Below are 26,373 nucleotides of genomic sequence, written 5' to 3'. Positions count from 1 at the left end.
AAGAAATTGCAAAAACACAGAGGAATATCTTGTTAAAAATACTTCCTATCTTCATGTATTATTTTTTCCCACAATCCAATTTAAAAATAAAAAGCTGATTTAATAGCAGGCTCATTGAAACCATGAGGTGAAGCTCAAAGCTGTATTTACCAATATTTTCTGAACCATTAGTATCTATCAGAAATGTTCCCATTTTATTTTAGCAGTATCATAAAAGAAGTCATTCCCTAAACACCCATTCCTGGATGACTGATATTAGAATTATTCATGTAAATGAGATTTTTTTTCTAAGGATAGACTATGATGATCTGTATGTAAAAAACTTTGCACTCTTCATCACGATGCTTGAGAATAAAAGCAGTACTTAACTAATTTAAATAACAGAAGGAAGTCCTTTCAAGCTTATAAAAATACGCAATATATTTGCCCCCACACTGAATAGTCTGCATAAATAATTTCTTTACTGGGCTTTGAGCATTTTTGCATTCTACTTTATAATGGTGCAAAAATACATTACTTTTATCAATCAAGATGATAATTGAGCCACACAGTCTCTGACACCTAGCCAGAGCAAGTCCTTTATATCCAGGGAAACGGCAGCAGAGAGGTGTAGTGACTATATTAGAATGGTCATTCAATGAGTCAGCAGCAGAATAAGTGTTAAAATACAGAGGCTTTTGACTTTTTACGCAACATGCCTTTTTCTAGAGTAAACAGATATCAGTAAACAAAGACACATGTGATATCAACATTGTTGTGCAAGCAGAAAGGATCCTTCTGTGTGAAAGTGGGGGTTGGCTAGGGAATGGCTATGGTCAGCATTTTCCCCCACCAAATTCTTAATGATTGCTGCACTATTTCTGGCAAAAAAATACCTATTTAGTTCTAGGAACAAAAATAAAAAAGGACTGAGACTTTCGTGCAAATCAATAACTGCCATTCATAGGCAAAATTGAGCTACTATATTAGTAATTAAAAAAATGTGATACATATGTGTTCATATCTAAAGTCCATGCCTGAGTTTATCTTAATACTGCTTACTATTCCAAATAAATTTTATACTATGAAGCAAGAATTTCAGGCTTTGGATTTGCAAGAACTTTTCTGGTAAATGCAGGAGGAATTCTGTCTAGATTTCTGCCTTTTTAACAATACATTGAAAGTTCCTTAGTCTTTTAAATATAATCTAAAAATAAACACCCACTTTTTCTCTCTCAACTTTGAATTTCTTCATACAGAAAGTGTGGTTGATATACTACGTTGCCTTTGTGTTACTAATGTTTTTAAAATCCACATACTGAACTAAAGAAATCGTGCCATCATAACACAAAAGTCAAACATTTTACTAGCTATGAAAACTCACAATAATTAATTTTCAATATAGGTATGTCACTGTCCAGACATTTAAAAGTTACTATAAATCATCTGTGCCTGGAGACCTTCCTTTTAAATAACCCTTCCAAGAACTAAACCCCATTTATAAAAATATAAAAAATCCCAGTAGTTTCAGGAACCCTAGGTAAATGTGCCTCAGATTTAAATTCTTGTATTTTACTTTGCCTATTTAGCATCTATTTAATTTCATTCACCTTCCCAAATAAATCATCAGTCATACATTTCACAGCAGGCATGAATAAACGATAATCATTCAGTTCATTGAGCAGAAATAGTGACCTACTAATTCAAATACTTCAGATAATCCATTGATTTCTCACCAGCCAGACTTCTCTCACATTTGCCAGTTTTTTGCATTCCAACAGCTCATTTTAGCAGGAATCTAGTTCAGCATTCTAGCTGTACTTTAGGAAAAAAAAAGTCAGTAACTGCATCCAGTTGTGCTAAGTACAGGTCATATTCTGCCACACTGTACTCAATAGAAAGTTATTCAAATAAAAACACTAGCACAGGATCAGTTAGTCTAAATAAAATAGAGACATGTCTACGTTTAAAGCTTTCTCTTTTCTCCACTTCCATGGTGAAGTATTTAATAGTGGTTCAGAAATATTTAATGTGTATACTTCAAAGGAATTTTAAAAATTACTTGAGTAAAGCTTTCAAAATTGAATTACTAACGCTTCCTGTAGCAACCAAGAAGTTACAGTTACAGTAAGTATCTAACTACCAAATTATAACTGTGTTATTGTATCTACATTATCACATGTTAGAAGTGATTGAGAGGAAAGGTGGGGATCTTTCTTTGCCTGGTTTCCTATGGAAAGAAGGCTCATGCAATCCTATACTCTATGCATATGCACGCAACTCCTTGCTTGTCCTCTAATTCCTTTTACATTTGCTGGTCAGTATAAATCAAATTTGACAGGATAAGTATCTCAAAGATACTGCGTTTCTACAAGCTGTGGGAAAATAAGTAAGCAGGGTAAAGAAGGTAGAAATTGGCAACAGGAGCTATGCCCTTATTAGAAATCAGTTTATACAGGACAGAGACTATAAAGGTCATCTAAGAGCTTTGAACTTTGTTATGACACCATCCTCCATCTGCTTGAAATACAAATAGTAGACTAGGTGTAACTTAGCACTTAGGAAACTTCAAAACTCTTTAATTATTTCTCAGTAAGAACAATAGTTCAACAGAACAAAATATCAATGTTTCAGAAACACAGGGAAGAGATTTTTCCAAACTGGAATGATTTCATGTCCTATATTTCTCTCCATATACACACACTCTTACACACCACATACACACTTCCTGCAGAATGAAACAATGCTGGATTCTCTTTTCAGCTTTGAACTTGGGACTGATACTGCATGGTAATACTGAAATTGTAGTGGAATTAAATGACCAGTGCACTCTCTGACCTGTGGACCTGATCAAGCTGGCCTATAGAAAAAAGCTGTGCAAAACCCACCATTGTTTAATTCTCTTTTGCAAATGCCCTTTCAATCTGTCCACCAGACAACAAAATGAAGCAATCACTGGTCACGGGCACTAGACTTAGTGATGAAAAACACTTGCCTGCTGTCAAACGCCCTGATGTATACTCAGGACATGGCTGAAATGCAGTCACCCCCTGTACCATGACCAAATACCTGGCTGTTGCACAACAGGGATCAGCAAAATTTTATATGACAATTGTACTTTCCGTTATGGGACAGGGCATTTAGTTTTCAAGTGCCTTTGTATGAGGCTGTGGGACCTACTCCAGCTGAAAGGTGCATGACTTCTTAGATGATACATTAAATTCCACTTACCTACCTATCCTGTGGCTATAAAAGTAGTCAACTTTCAGGATTCTGAGTGAGAAAAAAAATTAATAAACTTTTCAGCCTCTCTAAAGTAGCTTCTTTCATTAAAAGCATTCCTCATACTAAAGAGCATGTGCGAGGCTATTTTTCTACTGTTACTGAAAAATTAGATGCTGTAGTCACTGGGTTACACCTCACAAGACAGTATCAAATTTGTGTCTGGGATATCATAGTTACTTTCTAGCACTGCTTAATGTTTGATGTCACAGTAGATGTTGGTGAAATTAAATTTCAGTGTAATGCCTACAAAAAGACCTCACTAAGAGGCAGTAAAAACCCCTCCAAAACCCCAATTTCATCTTTAAGCATGGAAAATATTATTATATTTTTCAAAGTGAAAATAATTATAATAATTTAATAACTTAATATGAATGAAATCTACAAGTTATTTTAGTAATGAATGAGCACCCACCTTGGATGTGTGAAAACAGACACTTTGGCTTTAATCATTATTCAACAGTGTGCACAGGACAGCTTTCAAAGACTGCCCTATCCATCTGCTGTAGCCCATAATATCTTCCTGTATAGGTATGCTACATATACTATACATATTACATATTTATACACACATATAGCAATCATTTTGCCACTATCCAGACATAAGGGCTATACTTCTACCTATAGCTATGGGTCTGCAAATCACTTCTCACTGAACTAACGGAACTGCTGAATTGCTGAGAATGGGAGGACAAGTGGGTGGATGGAGGAATTGAGGTAAATACTACTTTTTTCAGAAAATTCTTTCTTTATCACCTTGCTAGTTCACAGCCACATCCTACAAAATTTAAACCATATATTATATTATCTTACTCTGTTTTTGAAGCCTTTGTGGTTAAGGAGATTTATAAATAACTACAACTTGAGACTTAAGAACTGAAACCTTGGATTTTCACAGACAGATACTATATAAATAGTAGTTTTGCTCTTTTCCCAAGCTTCATTTTTGGCAAGGTCCCAGCAGCCATTAACTAATAAACTGAACTCAAGATCAATGTTTTAAATCATTTTACAGCTGTGATTACAAACTGCTTTCATTTAATACATAGAGTTGGTTTCTAGCAGTTCTCAAGGGAGTAACTGCTGAGATCATGCTAGACTTGAGAAGGATAAATTCAAAATCACCACCAGAATAGCATGATTTTAAGATACAATCTCTTTCAATCTGCAAAGACTATGCATATGTGCTTGCTATCAATGCAGGAATCTCAGTTTTCTGACAACTTGAAGCATCTGTAGCTAGAGCCTTGATGGTTAAGAAATACGAGGCTTACAAGGATTGTTGCCCCTTTTACCTAGGATGCTTTTGCAGCATAGGTAGCATTATACATCCTAGACCTATGATCAGTGTGGTATTCCTAGTTTTAAAAAGTGAGACAAATAATGAAAGAAAACTGAGGTAGAAAGTAGATGAAATTAAAAGAAACGTCATAAAGTGAAAAATTGTGGGAGCGAGGGACCCAGAAAAATTAGAAAGGAGAAGAATCACAGGCACTCTATTTTTAGTTTAATAAACTAGTCACTCATTCACCATATTCCAGCACATTATATACATGTAAAGAAATGAATTGTGAAAGAAAGGATACACTGAAATTTCTCTGAGAATGAGGTCTTATCTATCACACTTGCATCCATCCAACCTTTTCTAACCACTGTAACTGGTGGCTTTGTAATCAAAGCAGAGACTTTTTTTGTGACACAACATATGTGTTAGTTTTTACCATCCCCTGTATTTTCCAGTGCAAAGCCAATTCTGACAAACAGGGAACAAGATGAAGTCTACAGGAAAAGCTTCTAATATCGCATGAAGTTTCAGGAGGCTATACACAGAAGAAGCCTACATGGCAGTGCAGTGTGACACGGCTCTCCTTTCTTTAATTAAGGGAAATCTGTGTGGTCTACTGAAGCAGACAGATAGCACCCATTTAAATAATTTCATTACTATACAAGGCTTTTGCTCTCTGGCATTCATTTTATGTTTTTATTCCCCATTTTTGCACATAAATTTCAAATACTTCAGGTATATTACACCTAGCATTTTATCTCCAGAATATAACAAAAAGGTAGACATTTTAAAACACAGGCTAGCCTTCAAACCAGCAGTGTCAGGCACACTACATCTTAAAAACAAACAAAATAGACCCTCTGCTATATGTGTGTAGCTTCACTTAAAAAAATAGTAACTTTTTTCAATAAATTTTTAACAGTTGAGAATTAATGAAACCAAGTTTAGTAACCTCTTCTTTAAAAGACTGCTTCTAATTAAAAAACCTGCTTAGTCAATGTTATGTCTTGAGAAAATTAGTACTATCACCTTTCATTTATTAGTATCAAACTTTATGGCATGAAATTATTTCATAGAGAAGCCAAATACCTGCTTAATCACAAAACCCCCCAACATATAGGCTAAACTTATTTGATAAACTGAATAAGTAAAGTAAGTGGTAGCTAACATAAAGGAAACCTAAAACTGAACTTTTCATTTTTGCAGCAACGTGTGTTGTACTAAGTAATTGAAAACACATCTTGGTATTGACTTCAAATGAAAAAGTAGAAGCAGCTGAGATGCAGAGAAATCCTTCTTTTGCTTTTAGGATGTTATTTATAATTTATCATTTTATTTTATCATTCCTGCACTCACACACAAATCTGAAAACAAAAGCAAAACTGATATTCATGGCATTTCTAGATTTTCAACAATAACATTTTCTTTTAGACTGTTCTGGTTTGACCATTACTGCAGAAAAGAGAATACTCAAGGTTCAGATTAACAAAGGCTGAAGATCAAAACTGGCTACCAAGCCGAGCAGGTACCAGACTAGGACACTAATTTTCAAAACTGAAGTACAAACTACTTATGCAAACTACATGCATACTTTCATAAATTGGTAATTAACACAAACTAACCTAAGCATCTGTTCATGCAAATAGCTGGGTTTGAATGTCAAATATTCAAATTACAAAAGTTTTCTAGTGAATTACACCTTCGTGCTTTGTTGACAGGCACAGGTAAAATTAACCTCAAGAAGAAAAAAATCATATAATTTATGATGTTGATATAGCAGAACAGATGATAAATATAGTTAAAAGAAGAATATACTTAGTACAGTCATTTAACTACAGGCAAAAATAAAGGAAATTCATAAATGAATGGTAAAAGTAACAGGATAGATGGTAAAAATAAAGGATATTCCTAAATGTAATAGAAAGAAATCTTTGAAATGAATCTATTATTTTACTACCAATGATAACATGACAACCTACATAATATTCAGCAAGCAGATTTTCTGGTTTTAATCCCTTTTAGTCTCAAAATAACAATTAACCCTACCACTAACAGACAAGATCGTCATCTCAGTTTCAGCAGACAACATCTTGAAGTACTTCATGATTATCTGGAAATAAACACCAATGCAAAGGAAAAGAGAATTTGCTAGTGTATTTCAGAAGGATTACTAGAAGTCTCAGCTGGATAGTCACTTTTTTTTTGATAGTCTCCTACTTTACTAATTGCAGACAGTACTATATGAATAAATAGCCCAGAAAATCCCAGAAAGCCATATCACCTTGATTAGTGATAACAAAGTTTAACTTTAGCACCCTTAAGTGGCCAGAAAATATTCTGAAATTTAATAATTTCTTGAATTCCAGAAACAGTAGTGCCAACAAATGCATTTTCTATGGGACAGTGATTTTGAAAATAGTCAATTTTAACTGTTTATGCACAAATCTTGACTTCCATACATGCCAGACTTTAAGCAATGTGAACAGACTGACTGAAATCAAAGAGATTAATCACAGTGTATAAGGTCTGATAAAATTATGGACTAGAATATTAAATATCAAGGCAAATACCAGATATTCTATTGAAAGCACATCTCCTTAATCTTGTTTTAGAAAATGTGTTACATAAAACTATCAGGGTCCCAAAGGTAGCACCTAAACGAAAATGAGAAGAAGATTAAATACATGTTTCAAAATTGCAAGTCTGATTATTTTACTTTAAAAAGTTGTAATTTTCTGGGGACTATTTCTTTAAAACTGAAAGTTGTTCCACAGTATTTGCACAGGTGACACTGTTCAACTGTAGACACATGTTATTGACGAAGGTTGCAAAGGCAGAATGGCTAGTTCCAATTAAGTGATCATACCTGTTACTGTTTTTGTTTTGACAGGACTGCTGGCATACTCAGAGGCTTGATTTGATTGCTGCCTTGCCAAAGGTGCACTTCCAACTGATGCTTCATCCTCTTTTTTTCGAGTTACTGACACACCAAGTGGAACAGTTCCTACAGACTGCTAGAAAAAGAAGCGCCTTGTGAACCACTCAAAACCAAAACATATTAATATTGAATTATGACACTGTCATGAGAAGCATGTCTTAAACTACATATTTTGAAATGTATAGAAGACAACTTGAAACAATGATTAGAGCACATATATTTTGAAAACAAATTATGAAATGCTGCATTCAGACTTGCACTTGTAATTCTTTTTTTTAGTACTGTTAGTCTGAGGAAAAGCTCTATGATAACAAAAAAAGTAAACTATAATTTATAACTTTAAATACCATGCCTGTCAGCCAATCAAGATGCACATGAATAAACCTGGATGATCACCAAAACAAAATAATTATCTAAATGTTTAATGGAAACTGGAAAATTTTAGCCAAATACGAAGATTCCAAAGTTTTGCAAAGAAATTTATCAACCTTCATTAAACTTCAGAAGAAAAGATGCATTGTTATTTATATATTATTGTATTTGTTTCTCATGTTTTAAATATATAATTTAATTCTGACCACTACTGATTTTGAATTGTTTTGTCTTTCAAGCATATCAAATAAATGAAAAACTGCTCAAAATATGACACTGTAAAACAAAACTGAATGCATTAAAAACTAGTTTGAAGGACTGAATCCTTATTTTAAGATTAGAAAAGAGTGATGTGTATTAATCCACATGGGTTCTAGAACTGGAGGTCCACAAATGAATGCAGTCTATTGGCTTTGTTGTTATTTTTTTTATTAATGCAAGCTAGAAAAGACAAAATCATTCAAAAACCTGGATCCTCAATTTTGCTGTACAGTTGGCCATTCACATTTTGCTGTAGCATTAGCTGCTACGTAAATTGTAGATGTATCCCAGTTGACAAAAGCAGAATACTTCTACCGTTGATTTTGCAGAGGGTTATCATTTAAAGAGGACAAAAGTTTTTTCTAAAGATCAGACATTAGGATTACATGCATCTTGATCAATTTTTGTGTAATTTAATTTTGTTGGTATTGGAGTGAAAATGTAATCCGTATAGCTGGGTAATGAGAAACCTCACACGTTGCATTAGGAATCTCTGTGGGAAACAAATTCGTGTGAGGCGGGCAATATGCTTGTAAATTTTCTCCAATAGAAAACAGATCACTGAATCAAGCAGTGTGCAACACGTGCACACATACAAAACCCTAAAACAAACAGAAAAATCATTTAATTGAAGGAGAATGACTTCCAAACGCCTTCACCATTTTCCACTATAAAAGTAAATTAAAATAAGAAGGACAATCAACCATTTAATCCTACTCCAGTGAAAACAATCAACTTATGTATACAGTGGTATGCAAAGTTAATAGGAAAACACTAATGTCAATGGCAAACAGAACTCTCATCTCTCCTCCCCGCTCTGAACGTACAGTCATCAGCTTTGTCTCCAAAAGCACTAAAAAGTCACTCTGGAATATAGTAACATGCCACTTTGGTGTCCTCTAGCCATAACAACAACAAAAAAACCCCATCAGCTTTGAAAAGACAAGTTTTACACCACACAAATACTTTCCACATGCATAGGGAGAGAGAATCTGAAGTTTTGTAAACTTTTGTCAGACACTTTACATCACCTGTTTTCAAAATTTAGCACTTTATCTGATACAACATTTCGTAAGACAAAGCCATCTGCAGCTTTCCCATGACAGCAACTGTTGAGACATGATTTGGCAATTCTGGTTGTAACACTGCAAGAACATTGACTTGCCAAAGTGAAGCAAGAGTTTCTAAGAATCAACACAAACAATATAAGGCAGCACAAAAGACAACAGGATGGAAATACTGTCTGAAGAAGCAGTATCTATTTCTGAACCACTGAAGAAATGGATCAGCAAAATATAATAATAGTAAGTTACACCACTACTAATACAGTGAAAAACATCAAGGCTATCACAGGCAGACAAAGCTGGAAAAAATTATGACCAAATATTGAGTGCTTGAGTGCTAATCTGGACAATGAAACAGCTGTTTCATCTTTGCTCACTGAAATCAAGCCTGATGTTGCTGTTGATGACGCCCAGCACAATCTTGTCAGGTTTTTGGCAAAAGATTTCTGGTTAAAAGAATGCAGAAGATGAAAGATCAGTGGAAAAGATGGAAAAGGATCATCAAGATTTGGGTTTTAGCCACAAACTGATGAGGAAATTGTGGCCTGGGAAACAGCAGATGACAAGAGCCCCACAGCTGTATGAGAAGATGAATCTGATGGGAAAGGAGACATTGCAGGCAAGTGTTATCATAACCATTTCATCACAAGAATCCAAAAAGCTAGCTATAAAGTAATACATAGTAAAGTTTAACACACCTACCTGGGACGTAAGCTTTATGGTTACTAATTGGTAGTGTTACAAGGAAAATAAAGAACATTTAATAAAGTTATGGAACTATGGCAACATTTATATGAGGTTTTTTTGTTGACACAAAGTCAAAATCAGATTCTGTTCTAGAATACCGACCACAGTTTTATCAATGCAATAATGTTCTGTGGTTATTATACACTGAATACTATATTAATAATAATTCATGGTACTCAAAATAAGAAAATTTACTACTTTTCCAGTATAATAATTACAATTAACTTTTTAAGCAGTGACTAAAAAACTACAGGAAAGCCATCCTTTTCCAAATTTAGATTTTATTGACACAAATAATCTAACACATTACACACCATGTTAAGTATGTGTACACAAAGCACACACATATGTATATGCTATTTATGCATGTAAATAGATCAACAGATAAAGGTTATATTTTTTATTTTACTTCATACTGTGCAGTCAACATGACTTTGGAAATGATAAAGATCTAAAATCAGAGAAAGGCACAGAACAATAATAGCTAAAAACCAATCTATCAAAACCACCAAGCCCCAAGTATTTCCTGATTTATGTGGAGATATGCCAACTAACTGAAGCTAAGATATCCTGTAAAGAGGGCTAGTGGAAATTTGCCCCAGGTAGAATAAATTAATATTTTATTTGGGATTTTTGGTAATTAAATATTTTATTTCTGAATTATAACTTCCCATGAGTGTGAGGCTGAAGAGGATGCAGGCAGATCTGGGAACATGAGAAATGCATTCTTAAGAAAGCTTGACCAACTGAGTAGACAAGTAACTTCCATTTGAGGGATGCCTATAGAGTCACCTCCCTGATAACAAACCAACAGCAAAAGAATATTCCAAGATAGGAATTTAAATATTATTACAAAAGGAAAAAAATGAAGCACTGGCTTGTGAAACATTGAATTCAGAAGCCTCAGCCCAGACATGGGTTGCCATCTTTGAAATGATACCAAAGCCAGCTATCCCAAACAGTGGATGCTGCATGCACACAGACTGATGTGTATATGTCAATGTAAAAAATCAGCTAAGTCTTTGTAATGGGGACAGATGGGAGTTCTACTCAAGACATGGTGTTTTGTGAACATCTAAGATCACTGTCATGCAATCACTATCTGACTCAGAGGAGAATATTTACCTATGCTGCAAGACTGCCCAAGCTGTGCCCGAATAAGCTCCAACAGCAAGGAGGATCTACCTTGCCCACCTTGTAACAAGTTCTAATATCACGAAATCAAAATCGCTGCTTGACTACAGTTACATTTCATTGTTTTAATTTCTGAGATTAATATAAGCACACACCTAAATTGCTTCAGAAAGCTCAAGCAAAACTAGGCATTAGGCCTAGTTCCCAATTAAAATGAAATTAATTAATAAAATTACATGGATTAAAACTAATTCCTAATTAAAAAGATTAGGCATGCCTAATGCCTGGGGTTCAGAAAAGCACCTTCTTTCCTGGCAGACGAACTTGCTAATTCAAATGAAATTCTGTGACTGCTTCAGGTAGGAATTTCAGGTATGCTCAGAGAAGTGTTCTGCTGGGATAAAAGACCAATCACTGATTAGCTGTAATCTTTCCAAACTTATGCAATAAAAGCATTCTATCACCGGTTTCAAGGGGCCTCTGAAAGTAGAAGATAAAAGGTTCAAGTCCCACATAGCTTTAGCTCCTTAAGTAAGCAGCAAGTTCATTCCTACATCCTTCAGAAACTTAATTGTGTTCCTTGGGGTAAGAGGTGACAGATTCTGATAGGGATAAACACAGTGCTTTTGGCCTGCAAACAATATCAGAAATCAAAACCTATTATAATTTGAGAAATCTATGCACACCAAGAAGATAATTATGTCTACCATAGAAACACGCTTGTTTTATCGAAGCCTTTCCTGCTATTGATCAAGGTAGGAGAGAAAAACTAGAACTAAGGAAAGGCAACACAGCTCTACCCTCAACAGCCAACTTTGCTGTAACATGGAAAAATCTTAAGTTTGGGTACTGAAATTTACCCTTACATTATGTCATTCATTCGTTGTCATTCATTATCAGAAGTGTTTGGCTCTTAAAGACACAAAGATCTGCAATATTCCAAAAGTCATCCTAAACCAGATCAGAGGAATTACTTGTTCTACATGAGTCAACTAACCAAGTCATAATGATAAAATTATTTCATCTTAGGCAAACATTCCAGAGAGACCTCTTATACAGACCTCTGTATGAAGAATTGCCCGAGGCCTACCATCGAGAGTTGGTAATACCCTCAGCTCACAATGAGCTTTCCATAAAGCAGTGAAAGGATTTTATAACACAGTAAAATTACTAAAGATAATGGTAGAGAAAAGAGAAAATAAGCAGAGAAAAAAAGTTTAAGGAAAAACATGGATTAAATTGAATTCTTAATGACCAATTCTGTAATTTACCTACTCAGCTGTACTGGTTTTGGCTGCAATAGAGTCCATTTTCTTCACAGTACCCAGTATGGGGCTATGTTTTGGATTTGTGATGAAAACAGTGTTGATAATGCAGGGATGTTTTAGTTATTGCTGAGCAGTGCTTGCACAGAGCCAAGGCCTTTTCTGCTTCTCACCCCACCCCACCAGCGAGTAAGCTGGGGTTGCACAAGAATTTGGGAGGGGACACAGCTGGGACAGCTGACCCCAGCTGACCAAAGGGATATCCCCATTCCATATGACGCCATGCTCAGGAATAACAGCTGGGGGAAAGAGGAAGGGGAAGGTCACTTGGAGTTACGGCATTTGACTTCCCAAGTAACTGTTATGTGTGATGGAGCCCTGCTTTTCCAGAAATGGCCGAACACCTGCCTGCTAGTGAGAAGTAGCAAATTAATTCCTTATTTTGCTTTGCTTGCGTATGTGGATTTTGCTTTACCTATTAAATTGTCTTTATCTCAACTCATGGGTTTTCTCACTTTTACTCTTCCAATTCTCTCCCCATCCTGCTTAGGGGGAGTGAGCAAGCAGCTGTGTGGTGCTTAGTTGCTCGCTGGGGTTAAACCACGACAGTCCTTTTTGGCACCCAACGTGGGGTTTGAAACATTCAAGATAATGACAGATTTGACTGGAATGTGCTAGATCGAATTTATAGCTGTTATCGATGTTTAGCTATTAATTGGCAGGCTCCTGTTCTTGCCATGGCGCTTGCTTGCCTTCCTGAAAATTAGAGTCTTGTGCTCAATTAGTAGCTGCTTTTTGCTTTCTCTGCTTGCTGTACTGCTTATCATCTTACTCTGCTGTTCCTGGGAACATTTTGATAACAGCAATGGCCATGTGCGCCAGCTGGCAAGATGGCCAGGACATAGCTGCTGTTTCTGTGCGGTTGTACTGCACAGGCTGGAATTCCAGTGTGAACTGAGTCAACGGGACTGTGACCTGTGGATGAGTCCATGTGGGAGCAGGACACCCCAAAGTGTCTGTGGCCATGGATAAGCCCATGCCGGAGCAGGTATACCTCTGAAGGGAATGTGGCCCAAGGATAAGTCTGTGCTGGAGAAGGTACACCTAGAACAATCTGTGGCTGTGCATGAGCTCATGCTGGGGCATGTCAAAGCGTGTTGCCATGGATAAGCCCACAACAGAGCAGATACACCCTTGGAGGGACCGCAGCCATGGGTAAGGCCATGTTGGAACAGATTTACTTCTGAAGGGACTGTGGCTGTGCGTAAGGTCATGCTGGAGCAAGTATGTCTCTGAAGGCATTCTGGCCCATGGAGAAGGCCACGCTGGAACAGGCGCACCTCAAAGTGACTGTGGCTGTGGATAAGTCTATGCCGCAGCAGGTATACCCCTGAGGAACTATAGCAGAAACCGCCTGAACCAAGGGAGGACAAGCCTTATAAGAGCAGTGCAAGTGCAGCAGTGACCTGAGCTGAGCTGGTTTTGCTGCCCGATAACTCAACGCAAGACACCACCTTTCCTGTCCTGAGTGACCGCTGTAACAGATGGAGCCCAAAGTCATAGACTAAATGAACTCAATGGACTTTTTGTGGACATTTGATGGACATTTTACAGGGGCGGTCCACAGACTAGGGGAATGATATCTGTGTATTGTATCAATGGATGGCAAGGGGGAGCTGGTTAATGGTTTACCAAAAAAAACAAGCCACATCTGAAAAAATCTTCAAAAAATAGTCTAAATAAAATATTAAAAAAATACTTTAAAATTACTAGAAACAAAGTTTCACTGCCACAAGCCACATCTGAAAAAATCTTCAAAAAAATTGTAAAAATAAAATATTAAATTACTGGAAACAAGGCTTCTAAATGTAGCTTTGTTTTACTTTTTAATAGGGAGGCAATGTTAACAAGCAGTAAACAGCATACGTACAAGAAGTCACTCTCTATAGTGGTATCCTTCCCAAATTCTGTTCAAATTAACCCTTCATAAAGCATTAAAGAGCATATCTTTTCAACAGGGCTTTCAGACGAAAGAAACACAAGGGGTTTAAGCATATATTACATATATGCTGAGTTAAAGAACTATTAGCAAGCAGCAAGTAACCAACTGGCGCAAATACTACACTAACACATCTACTGCTGCTACACATGCAGCTCACTTTACAAAAACAATACATACAGACTGAAGTATTTTAAAAAAATGGACACCAATTTTGGCTGACACATACATGAACATTAAAAAAAAAAAACAAACTCAAACTTCTGTGCCAGCTTAAACCCTGCTTAAAATCTAGCATAGGTTCATCAATCACCAAGCAGGGTATGGAAGGTGTCTTTTGAATTTGCTGCTCCAACTTTGTGGATTATTACCAGTTACTGAAAAAAATCGTGGTAACAAAAACATATTTCATAAAAGTCTAACAAATTCAGGGAACCAAAAATGTGATTATTTTTAACACTCAGATAATGTAAAATATGCAATTTTGATGTGGAACATATGGATGGAGTGCAACATATCTGGCTCATACTAATTTTCCTTTGAGCAGTCACACAGACTGTATCTAAATCACAGTAACTACATTTTATCAGCTTTCTTCTTAATGCATTAATTGTTAAAATGTAGAGCTGAAGAGCAAAACATTTACATTCAAAAAATTTACCCATGTCCAACATAATATTCTTTATACTTATTGGTATCTTTAAACCTTTCTTAGTATTTCCATTTAATAGATATAACACACCAAATGTCAGTACAAAAAAATTTACCATTGAATAACTGTCTCCAAAATGCTTTTCACCTGTTCTTCAGGTTTTGAACTAAAGGAGAACAAACCAAAAAGTGTATTTTTTAATTTATTCTTGCCATATTAAGTATTAAAATGTTGAGAATTAATCTATTAACCATTAGAACTGTCACATAATAGGTTAATAACAAGATGGCAGGAGAAATTCTCTCTTTTTTAAGATATACATTAAGCCAGGTTGGATGGGGCTTTAAGCAACCTGGTCTAGTGGAAGGTGTCCCTGCCCATGGCAGGGGGGCTGGAACTAGATGAGCTTTAAGGTCCCTTACAACCCAAACCATTCTATGATTCTAGCAAGTTCTGGTTGTTGTGTTTTTTCTTTTAAACTACCAATTTGGTGTAAGTATCCTAATAGGCACTATGTTCAGAAGGTGCTGAATTAAAATGTTTCTAAGATGTTTCTAGCTTACAAATCAAAACCAGGATTTTGAAAATAAGTTTTGAACTTCAAGTTACAATATTTTGATTTATAAAGTTTATCTCTTGCTCTGCACCAAGACTCTGCTCCAAGTTATTTCAGCTCAGTATTACTGAAGAATAAACTAATATACTGAACAAAATTAAATCCAACAATTGCTGCCACTTTAATATATATTGTGTCTGGGTGTTCTGAGTTTTTTTGGTTTTTAAACCATTAGCTGGTAAAGGTTTCTGGTGTTAATTACTGAACACTGTACACACAGTACAGTGCTCCAAACAGGAAAGGTGATTTACCAATAGTGTCTCTTTCTAGACAAAGCAGCATGTAATACTTGCTACGCTAATTATCTGGAAAGAACATCAGCTGATGATGAGGTGAAAACACCCTCATGATAACAAACAGCTTTTCCTTACCTCTTCCTGTCTCTGTTACCAATCCATGTTTTTCTTTGCATTTTCTGACACTAAACAACTGTATTTTCTTCTATTTATACATTATTCAGAGCTTTTAGATATGAAATCACCATAAAACATTTTCAAAAAATATGTATAAATCATCTAAGTATTACACAAGCTTAACTAACTTCTTGTGTTCCCTTGAGTTTAGAAAAGGAAAGGAGCAGGAGGGCAAAAGAGCTAAAAAAAGAGCCAGCTAAAATATTTCATTGTCTATGGGAATACATATTGATATTAAGTCAGGAAACTCATGAGCTTCTTTTCCTATTGGAAAAGGCTGAGGTACTGAATGCCTTCTTCACCTCAGTCTTTACTAGCAAGACCAGCCTTGAATCCTAGCTCCCAGAGACCAGGGGGAAAAGACGGAACAAGGAAGACATATTCTCAGTGGAACAGGTCAGGGAATACTCAAGCAAACTAGACATACGTAAGTCCATGGGCCCTCATGGGATGCACCCACAAGTGCTGAGAAAGCTGGCAGATGTCATCACAAGGTCACTTTCAATGTTCTTTGAACAATCATGGCAATTGGGAGAGGTGCTCGAGGACTGGAAAAAAGCAACTGTCACTTCTATCTTCAAGAAGGGCAAGAAGGAAGACCCAGGGAACTACATGCCAGTCAGCCTCACCTCAATCCTTGGGAAGGTGATAGAACAACTAATCCTGGAAACCACTTCCAAGCATATGAAGGACAAGAAGGTGACTGAAAGTAATCAGCATAGTTTCACCAAGTGGAAGTCATTCTTGACCAATTTGATACCATTTTGGTGACTGGCTTGGTAGATGAAGGGAGAGCAGTGGATATTGTCTACCTTGACTTCAGTAAGGCCTTTGACACTGTCTCCCATAAGATCTTCATGGAGAAGCTCATGAAGTATGGGCTGGATGAGTAGACAAGTGAAGTGGACTGAAAACTGGCTGAATGGTTGGGCCTAGAGGGTAGCGATCAGTGGCACAAAGTCTAGTTGGACTCCAGTAAGTAGCAATGTACCCCAGGGTCAATAATGGGTCCAAACCTCTTCAATATCTTCATTAACGGGAGGAGTGGGCCAAAGGGTTGTACTGCCATCCAGAGGGACCGTGACAAGCTGGAGAAATGGGCTGAGAGGAACATCATGAAGTTCAACAAGGAGAAGTGCAAAGTTCTGCACCTGGGGAGGAACAACTCATGCGCCAGTATATGCTGGGGGCTGCCCAGCTGGAAAGCAGCTTTGCAGAAAAGGTCCTGGTGGACACCAGGTTGAACAAGAGCCAGCAAAGTGCCCTTGCTGCAAAAAAGGTGAATGGTATCCTGGGCTGCACTAAAGTATTGCCAGCAAGTCAAGGGAGGTGATCCTTCCCCTCTACTCAGTGCTGGATCTAGTTCTGGACTCCCCAATACAAGACACACATGGAGATACTGGAGAGAGTACAGCAAAGGGCCACAAAGATGATTAAGGCACGAGAGCATCTTCCGTATGAGAAAAGGCTGAGAGAGCTGGGATTGTTCAGCATGAAGAAGAGAAGGCTCATGGGGGGACCTCATCAATGAATAAAAATACCTGAAGGGAGGGTGCAAAGAAGATGGAGCCAGGCTCTTCTTAGCGGTGCCCAGCGACAGGACCAGAGGCAATGGGCACATTACATTCAGAGGGAACCTCCTGTGTTTCAGGCAAAGAAACACGTTTTTACTGTGACTGGAACAGGCTCTTTATTGAGCAAGGCCTCATACAACTTACTGTAATAATTAATAGGATTTTGCAGACATTACACATAAGAAAACTAAAGAGTTTGCCTTGAGTTCAGTTCAAAGAGAGATGTTAATTCAATTCCTGACTAATATAAACATAAGCAGCATTGGTTTTGCCATATCACCTTTTAAAGAAACAATGCTGCACTTATACCATACAGTATACAAACAGACAGCAGAACTTCTTACTACAAACTGTTTCAATAGTTTCTTCTATTATTACTGGGCAAATTTATAAATTATAAGCTCGCAACAAACATATTTAAATGAGCATGCATCAAAAGCATGCAACAAAAGCTCTGTGCTTGTGTTTTGTATATATAGACTTGTTATTTCATTTCTGCCAAACAAAATCTTACAAGAAGCATTACTACTCATGATTAAAATCCAGTTATGCCCCTCAGAATGGCATTATACTGACCTATGTCCAGTATCACCAATTAGATAAGAGGCGATAATGGACAAGACTACAGATACAGAAGAGGCTTATTTTACACAACGCTTTCACTTCAGCAAAGAAATTTAAGAACTACACCACCTATTTCGAGTAGCCATGACAGAAATTCAAAAGCAATATGCAGATTTGTTCAAGCACTGAGAGAGCGCCTCATGGATTTTTAGACTGCAATGTTCTCATTGTTTCTGTGCTTCAAAGGGGACAATGGAAAACTTATACATGCACGTTGAAATTCAGAATGGATAAACAAGTTACATTTACATCCATTTACCCTAGAGCACTGACCATATAGCCACAACAGAAACCACAGGTCATTATTCAAATACATAACAGCAGCCACATTTTGGCATGCACTGTCACTTTGTAACAAAAAGGTAATACACTACAATGCCATTCACTAAAAGCATCTGGCACCAAATACTTCATTGTATTAAAAAAAAATTATGCAGAAGCCTTAAAGACTAGTTCTATTTCTAAATTTTCCTTTTTTTTAGTTTAAAATAAACGTGAGGAAGAATGATGTATGTAACTTGCACACTGTACAGAAACATAATGTACAACCCTTCTACATAGGTTAAGTGAATTTCTAAATTCTAACATTTTCTTCAGATAAACATTAAGTCCAGTCCCCTTCTCCTGAAAACAATCGTCATATGCATTCTTCCTAAAGACATAAAATTCCATATAGGAACAAGTTAGAAAATTTCCTTCTAATAGGAGCAGCAAAAAACTTTACTGTAGTCTTAATACTCAAGATTTTAAAATCTTTTATTTCTAGCCTAAATATATGAAGAACCTGTTTATATTCACTGATTATTGTGCTAAACTTAACTTTCCATTTAAATAGCTTCTCTCTCCTTTTGGTGTTTACCTTTAGTCAAACTTTTTAAATCCTCATTTATCATTCATCACATTTTTCAGACACTATGTGGCGTAGTGTACTAGATACTACATAAACACGGTTAAAGAGTTTAACAACTTAATTGTACAAAATAGACATACCCGGTAAAGCAGTGGAGAAAGTGTAAAGAAGTAACATCTGTACAAACCAAGTAACATAATGGCCTCAGCTACCACACTAGTTCTACAATTATTAGCTGCTGGGAAGCAAGGTGCAAACAGAGGTAGGTTTAGCAATAGTCTAACAGTAATAAATGAAAAGGGGTAGTCCTCACTGGGTTGCATGTACTCCCATACCCCAACAGAGCATTCCTTCATTGTTCTGTTCCAGTTAAAATCTCAGTAAGGCCAAAGAGAATTACATTTCTTGGGGCTTCATCACATTAATCTTAAAGACGACACAGCATGGCTTTATGGAAAAATCATTGGAAAATTTATGTGTTTTGTAAAAACACATTTACTTTTATGCTTATTTCTGTCCTATCCCATTTCAGCTTACAAAGTTAAGTATGTTCTGATATTTCTAACTTTTCATGCTTTCAGACAAAACCACACCAACACAGTTACATTACACATAGTATTTCGGTAAAAATATAAAATATATGTACTACCAAATAGTCATTATAAACTTAAGAATCCCAGAGTAATAATTAAAAGGCAAACAAATCTGAATAAGTTCAGTATGTAAAGGCATACTTGTCTCTGTGGGGAGCCAGACAATCCTAGCCCTATCCTGTATGCAATCAGAAGTTTACATGGCTATACTTGTGGTCCCAATTAATAATCTGATTTAACTTATTGAACTCATAATGTTATTACTTGATAGAATGTGTATACAGAACCAAACGTACTGAAAGATTTTGTGACTCTGTTTTCAGATAAAACTCACAATTCTGACTTACTCAAAATGACGGAGCAAGAAATTGTATTAGGTAGACATTAAAATTTAAAATATCTTAACATTTAAGATCTCTGAATCACAAAGGAACTTCTAAAGTGATGTATTTTCTTTTATTCTGTTGCAATTGTATAAGACTGATGGCTAGAATAGAGGAAGAAAAGAGCTTTATCAATCAATATAATTTTGACCATAACACTTGCTTGAAAGCATCATGTCTTACAGTTGTTTCATTAAATGTTCAAAAATTATGAAGGTTGTACAGAGCATTTTTGGTTTGTTATACAAATTAAGACTATGGTAACAAGCTAAACCCTTTCTAATAAGTAATATACAAGGCCATAACTTTGACTGGAATCCTTATCTTAGGATAATTACAGTATTACATAAAGAAAAAAAGTCTTTGGTTAAGAATAGTTTAATACAGGTATAGTTTTCTTTTCAAATAAAGTTTCTTCACAACTACTACAGACATTGTAATTTTTATTATTATGTGCAGTCTATTACCACAGTTATGTTAATGGTGAAACTAGAAGGATCTCAACAGTTTGGTATATAAATTCACATTTAAAATAATTTCAAATGACTAAGCAACTCTAAATGCTAATAACATTAGAAACGTGATACAGTAATTTTTATCAGAAATAGATCACAAAAAAATTTAGAAGGCTGTATAACGTAATGCTACAAATTACAAAATAACTACTTAATCAAAATTTGGTTAAAAATTTTGCCCACTGGTGATCAAAACCATAGACAAATAAGTTTCCTAATGTAGTCACTAAACCTTTCTAGTTACTCAGTATACAAGGGCAATCAAAAGAGAAAACACTGAGTAACAGCTGATGATATACATTAAGGTTAAAGAAGAGTTTTATATAAACAGTTGAAATAACCAGGCTCAATTACATTTTGGAAAGATACATAACAGTATGGCAAAAGTAAATAAACGGTCTGTTTTAAAAAAGAGGTATACCAGGAAATGTTGTGCTGCTCCAGTTACAATGCAGGAATGAAGAATAACTCAACACATTTAAAAACAGTGTAAAGTTATTAAAGCGATAAAGCAAAAATTCACACACTGAAGTTTTTCAGATGCTGCTGGTGCAGAATGGGCTTAACGGGACTCAAATTAATGTTTGACAATCACTATCTAACAAGGTCATTTACACACAAGAAACAGATCACATTATCATCCTCCCACTTCAAGGGCTCAGTATGAAACTTCCTTGATGTGCATAGTGTTCTATAATTATGAGACAATATCAACAGATTTTTATATTTGCCACTTAATAATTGACCACTTATAACTGAGGCAGAACATCAGGCTACACAGACCACTAGTTTGATCAATTATGACAAATTTAAGCTTTAGAACATTCTACTAGTCTGTCAAACAACAGTAAAAAATAAGTTTAAAATCAGACAAAACCTGTGTTCTGTCCAGGTCAGGAGTATGGGGCCTGAAAATTAAGGTCAAGAATACATCAAAGAAAACACTGTGCTACAAAGACCAACAGCCTTAACTTCTTATATCTTTTTCTGAGCACTTCATGTGCAACTATGTGTTTTGACATTACATACAGAATCTGTTACAGCTTTCACTTATATCAAGTTATGAACTGTATGGTTCACCTCCTATTAAAACAGGTTTTATTAAGAGCAGTGATTTTACAACAAGTTATGCAATTACTTGATAGACCATCCCAAATGGTTAAAACATGATTTACTATTCAGACTCAGGAGGCGTATGAGGTCTCAGTAGTTAAAACTAGTTGCAAAATACTGATCCTGAACAGTGATTGTCAAAACCACATTCTCTCTATTCTTTTAATTAAACACTATAAATGAAAAAGTTATGAAATTAAAATTTTAATGTGCAAAAGTTAACATTTTAAATAATTCAAAGTAAGATCAACAGTATGTACAAAGAACAGGGTGACAGAAAATAAATATATGGAACAAGAATGCACTACTGGCATATATGGAAGAGAAAGTTTCCCCTCTCCCGACTCCTTTCCCTCCAAAAACACATACCTGCTGAATGTGTCTACTAGCTCGTTTCTGAGGTTGGTAGGTAAGCCAAGTATACAGGACTGGATCAACATTAATTGCTAATCCTTGTACACTGGACAAGAGTACTGCACCTATACACCATAGAAAAGAAAAGAAAATGTAAACTATCTGCTAAAGAATCTCCATATACATATTCATTTTTCTTGCACACAAATCATCTTTGATGCAGACTTTTGATTGCATTGGACTTACATATTTAAATTCCAATCAAGAGTAATAATTAAAACATAACCTTCAGTAACTTCTTGAAAGTGAGAAACTTGCCAGCACTGCCAGTGTTATGGACACACACACAAAAAAATGCAGAGAACTGCATTTTGATTTTGCTTATTATAATTTTTTGCCAAGAAAAATGTTTGTTTTCATGAAGTTGTGTGTGTAACTGAATACACACAACACCTTTCCTCAGATTCTCAGCCAACAATAACATTATGCAAGAAATGAGTCAACAAGACCCTTGACAGAAAGAGAAGAATATAATGCATGACTCCCCGCAACCTCAATAAAGAAAAAACTTGGTCTAGGACAGTGGGTTCTTTTAATAGACAGGTCTACTTTAGGTTAGTGTTCTGCCCAAAGCTGCTCAGGACAAACATTTTTCATGTAAATGTAGTCATGAATATTCTTTAGTGGACTAGTTAGGTAAAATAAGGCAAATTTTTGAACTCTGCTAACGCTGACAGTCTCAGTACTGTGAGCTCTGTTTAGAATTTTATCCTAATTTACAATATACCTTATTTTCTTTAAATCTAAGTCCTAGAATTACAAGATAGCACTACTATATCTTCATTTCTTAAAAGTAAACTTCTAGTTTTCTTATGCTCGTGAAGAAAAACTTACATGGGAATATCAAGGCTCAAAACAGGAGAAAAACTATTCTCAGTATCCAGAAATGTTAGCATATACTTCAAGCGAAGCACACTAAAACCCAATTTAGGAAGCACTATTTCCATTAAAACTGCATTAAAAATCTGATGATGTATCAGTGAGGTTTTTGCTTTAACAGTACAGATGAAGTATCTATTGCAGCAGAACTTAATGACAGAGCTGTAAAATTCAGAAGCAAATGGATAATGTAATACAAAGGTGTCAATCATATTGAAAAAGTGTGGCAAGAAGTAATAAGCAGTTATCTTTTCACATAAGTTTTGCAATTTTACAACAAATAAATAAATGAAATAATGAAATAAATAATGTAATAAATTAAAAAAAGAAATCCTTGTTACTGGAAGGTCCCAGCACCAAGTTCTAGAGAATTACAGTAGTTCTGTAATTCAAAGAATCATAGTTCCTAAAGCAATACATATTACATTTACTCCATAGTATACAATATAATTATGCAGCAATCTGAATTTAATAATAAATTCAAATAAATTCAGAAAGCTTGTCACACAATTCAATATACTTTCCAAAAACCAGCAAAAACATATGCCTCAAAACACATAATACATCACCAAAATTGTAAAGGGGGGGGGGGGGGGAATAAGTTATGAGTTTATTGTATATAACAAAATTTTGAAACCAGCTGAATTCCAAATGGCAGAAGACCCACCAACCTGGGGCGATACAAGCAAAACCTGATGAGTACAATGGCAAAATGGGAAAATGGCAGTCAAGAAATATACAAAGATAAATCATCTGCCTAGCACAGGCTTGGAGTTGGAACACAAACTGTGAGGAACTCCTATACACAGACTAGTCTATGTGATCTGATGGTTTTAAACATCAGTAATAAACGTTAGAAATAAATCCACAATTTAAGGCAAAGCCAATGTCAAACATAAAGTAAAGGGGTAACATGCAAGTAAGAAGAGCAGTGAATATGCCTTGCAGCAGGATATGGAGAAGACTAGAAAAAGGAAGCAGAAGGTAACAGAGGATTGATAAAGTATATGCTACAATCATTAGCTTTTATAAGGTACTTGGATGCCAAAATAAGAGAATCCTGCATCTTTAAGAGATACCGCCTGCTGTCAGCAATACTTAATGAAAGGTTTAAAGTATATGTGATATGACAAGTGGGAGTCAGAGACCTCCCAAAGAGTGAGGAATAAAGTCAGCCTACAGGCAAAGTCAACAAAAAAATCCCACATTTATAACAGGCTCCTGAAAAGGAAAAAAAAAAAAAAAAAAAAAGTGTTACCGTAGCACATGATGCTAGTAACTCAATTTAGTTTCTTGTTTACTGCGAAAAGTTGGCTAAACCTAAGAAGTTCAATACAATTCCGTCATGCTTTGAACTTAAACTATCTTCTCACTTCAATGAAGTCACACTAGCACAATCCCCTAAAACTCTAAAGTACTGTAGAACAGAGAGCAAAATAGGTTTTTTTCCAGTTGTCTTTTGTCATTGATAGCTTGTGTATGGGAGAAAAAAGAATGAAAAAAACAGTACAAGTAGTCAGATAAGCATTACAGATAAGCTAACATTATGTGCCTTTCAACTTGACTGTCAGGTAACTTTGGTTTCCTACCAAGCCACTTCTGTCACATTGAATTACTGAAATTTACTGCTGTGTTTGTTACTCAGCCACTATATTCAAAGAGAAGTTTAATGACCTATGTAAAGTTGTTTTCTGTGTAACAGCTTTCTTCAAAATAAATAACTATGTAGTCAAAGAAAACTTTCTCAGATTTGCCTCCCCCCCCCAAGCTCTTAAGCCTGTGTTTTCCTGCCAAGAAGTAAGAATCCCCTCCAGTTTTCAAGTAAGATCTCACTGATGTGAGGACCAAGCTGTAAGTTGGCAGTGACTCCTTACACGTCTAAGAAAAAAATTAATTGCTATTTTGTCTCTGTCAAAATGTGATGCTCGAGTTTCCTGGATTTCATTAAGATTGTGGTGAACTTTCCTTTCTCCCCTCCCCTTTTCTCCTTTTAATTAAATTTACATTTCAGAAAAAACAGACCTTAGTCCCATACCATACTAGGTTTCCTTTCCAGATCCCAGTTCTTGCCAGAGTTATCTATTACATCTATCTAGTAAATGGTTTGAAAAGTAAGAATCAAACCCAACACCACGTAATCTTTGAACGTTTGAGAATTTCCTCAAAGTCATGGTGTCATTTGCCAGGCACAGTCTGGGCAAATAATTTCTTTCCTTCCCAACTTCTGGCTCTCTCCTGAAGGAACAAACCAAGGGGAGGCTGCAGGCGGGCAGCCTTGGAGGACGAAGAGGAGGGAGCAGAGCACAGCTGCACTTGGCCCTCTCATCCTGCCGACGAGCTTCTTGACAAGCTTCCTTGGACGATGACAGCTGCAGCAATAGCACTCATCTTCCCAAGGGACCGGGGGTACCCAGAGGGTAACCGGGGGCCTCCTGCGCTTGGGTTGGCTCTGCCCCCACCTCCTCCCACCCTGAGTGCTGAGCAAAGGCTTCTGGAGGAGCAGGGAGGAGAGGGGTCGCTAGCCTGGGGCTCTAGCCCTACCCTCTCCTTCAAAAGGGAAATTCAAGCACATAGTAAGTGGGACAAGAAGGGCACACGGTACACTTCTGGTGAGGCAGAAGAGAACACCTGGGGAATGCAGCTGCAGAGAAAAGAGGCCAGAGGTAAAGGCAGGGTAGGTGAAACGGGGCAGCGTCGAGCAGCAGAGGGGTGGTGCTGAGGGATGCTCAGCGGTGATGAAAGGATGGGAAAGGGCTTCAAGAAAAGGCTGAAGGCAGCAGGATGGTGAAAGAGGGATGCAGAGGTGAACAACGCTTTGGGAAGGAGAAGGGAGGTGGCAACACTTGGCGAAAACAGCTGTCTTTTTGGAGATGTAAGAACCTCGTGAAAGAGTAAACTGCATTACTGAGTCATTCCCAACATTTTGGTGAAAAAAATCTACTAGGAAGAGTAGACAATTATATTTCAGTCATAAATTTACTTATTGAAACTCAATATTTAACACATACTATGATGCACTAGACATTGAGAAGCAGCCTTGCTATTTATGTGCAGTAAAATATATTTTATCTCTGCAACAATAAAGGATCACCCTGGCAGAACTCTTTCTAAATTCTGCTCTGTGTGTATGCAGTATCGAAACACATCTGTATTGCTATTTCCAGTAAAAACTTTCAGTAACACATTTTAGATATTCCCCTATAAAATGAACTGAAAAAACTCTACAGAATACGGAAGGTTAAGTTATAGTTAATGTACGCTTTCTTTTGGGGAACAATCACAAATACAAACAATGGGAATGATCTACAATAAAACCTGATTCTGACAAGTTTTGTTTATTTTTAGTAACTCAGTAACTAAAGAAAACATTACACCATCTTGCTATATAAACTGCACCATGAATTATTTTAGCAGTGAGCTC

The 26,373-nt window shown here is 36.2% G+C and overlaps 1 protein-coding gene across 4 annotated transcripts in view; it reads right to left on the bottom strand.

Annotated features, from left to right (window-relative positions):
- The window catches only part of VPS13B (vacuolar protein sorting 13 homolog B), a 486,539-nt gene that overhangs the window by 247,249 nt on the left and 212,917 nt on the right, over positions 1-26,373 (bottom strand). For 3 of the 4 annotated variants that reach the window (XM_069779759.1, XM_069779758.1, XM_069779762.1), the window contains exons 20-21: positions 22,029-22,138; positions 7,413-7,560 (exon numbers count right to left, since the gene is read on the bottom strand). In XM_069779759.1, coding sequence (XP_069635860.1) covers positions 7,413-7,560; positions 22,029-22,138 — 258 coding nt within the window. The remainder of the gene's footprint in view (positions 1-7,412; positions 7,561-22,028; positions 22,139-26,373) is intronic. The other variant, XM_069779761.1, reaches the window with a different exon arrangement.

Source organism: Haliaeetus albicilla, chromosome 3 (genome assembly GCF_947461875.1).
Source record: "Haliaeetus albicilla chromosome 3, bHalAlb1.1, whole genome shotgun sequence".
NCBI lineage: Eukaryota > Metazoa > Chordata > Aves > Accipitriformes > Accipitridae > Haliaeetus > Haliaeetus albicilla.
Note: the sequence above shows the minus strand (reverse complement) of the source record. Positions and strands in the feature narration are given on the sequence as shown.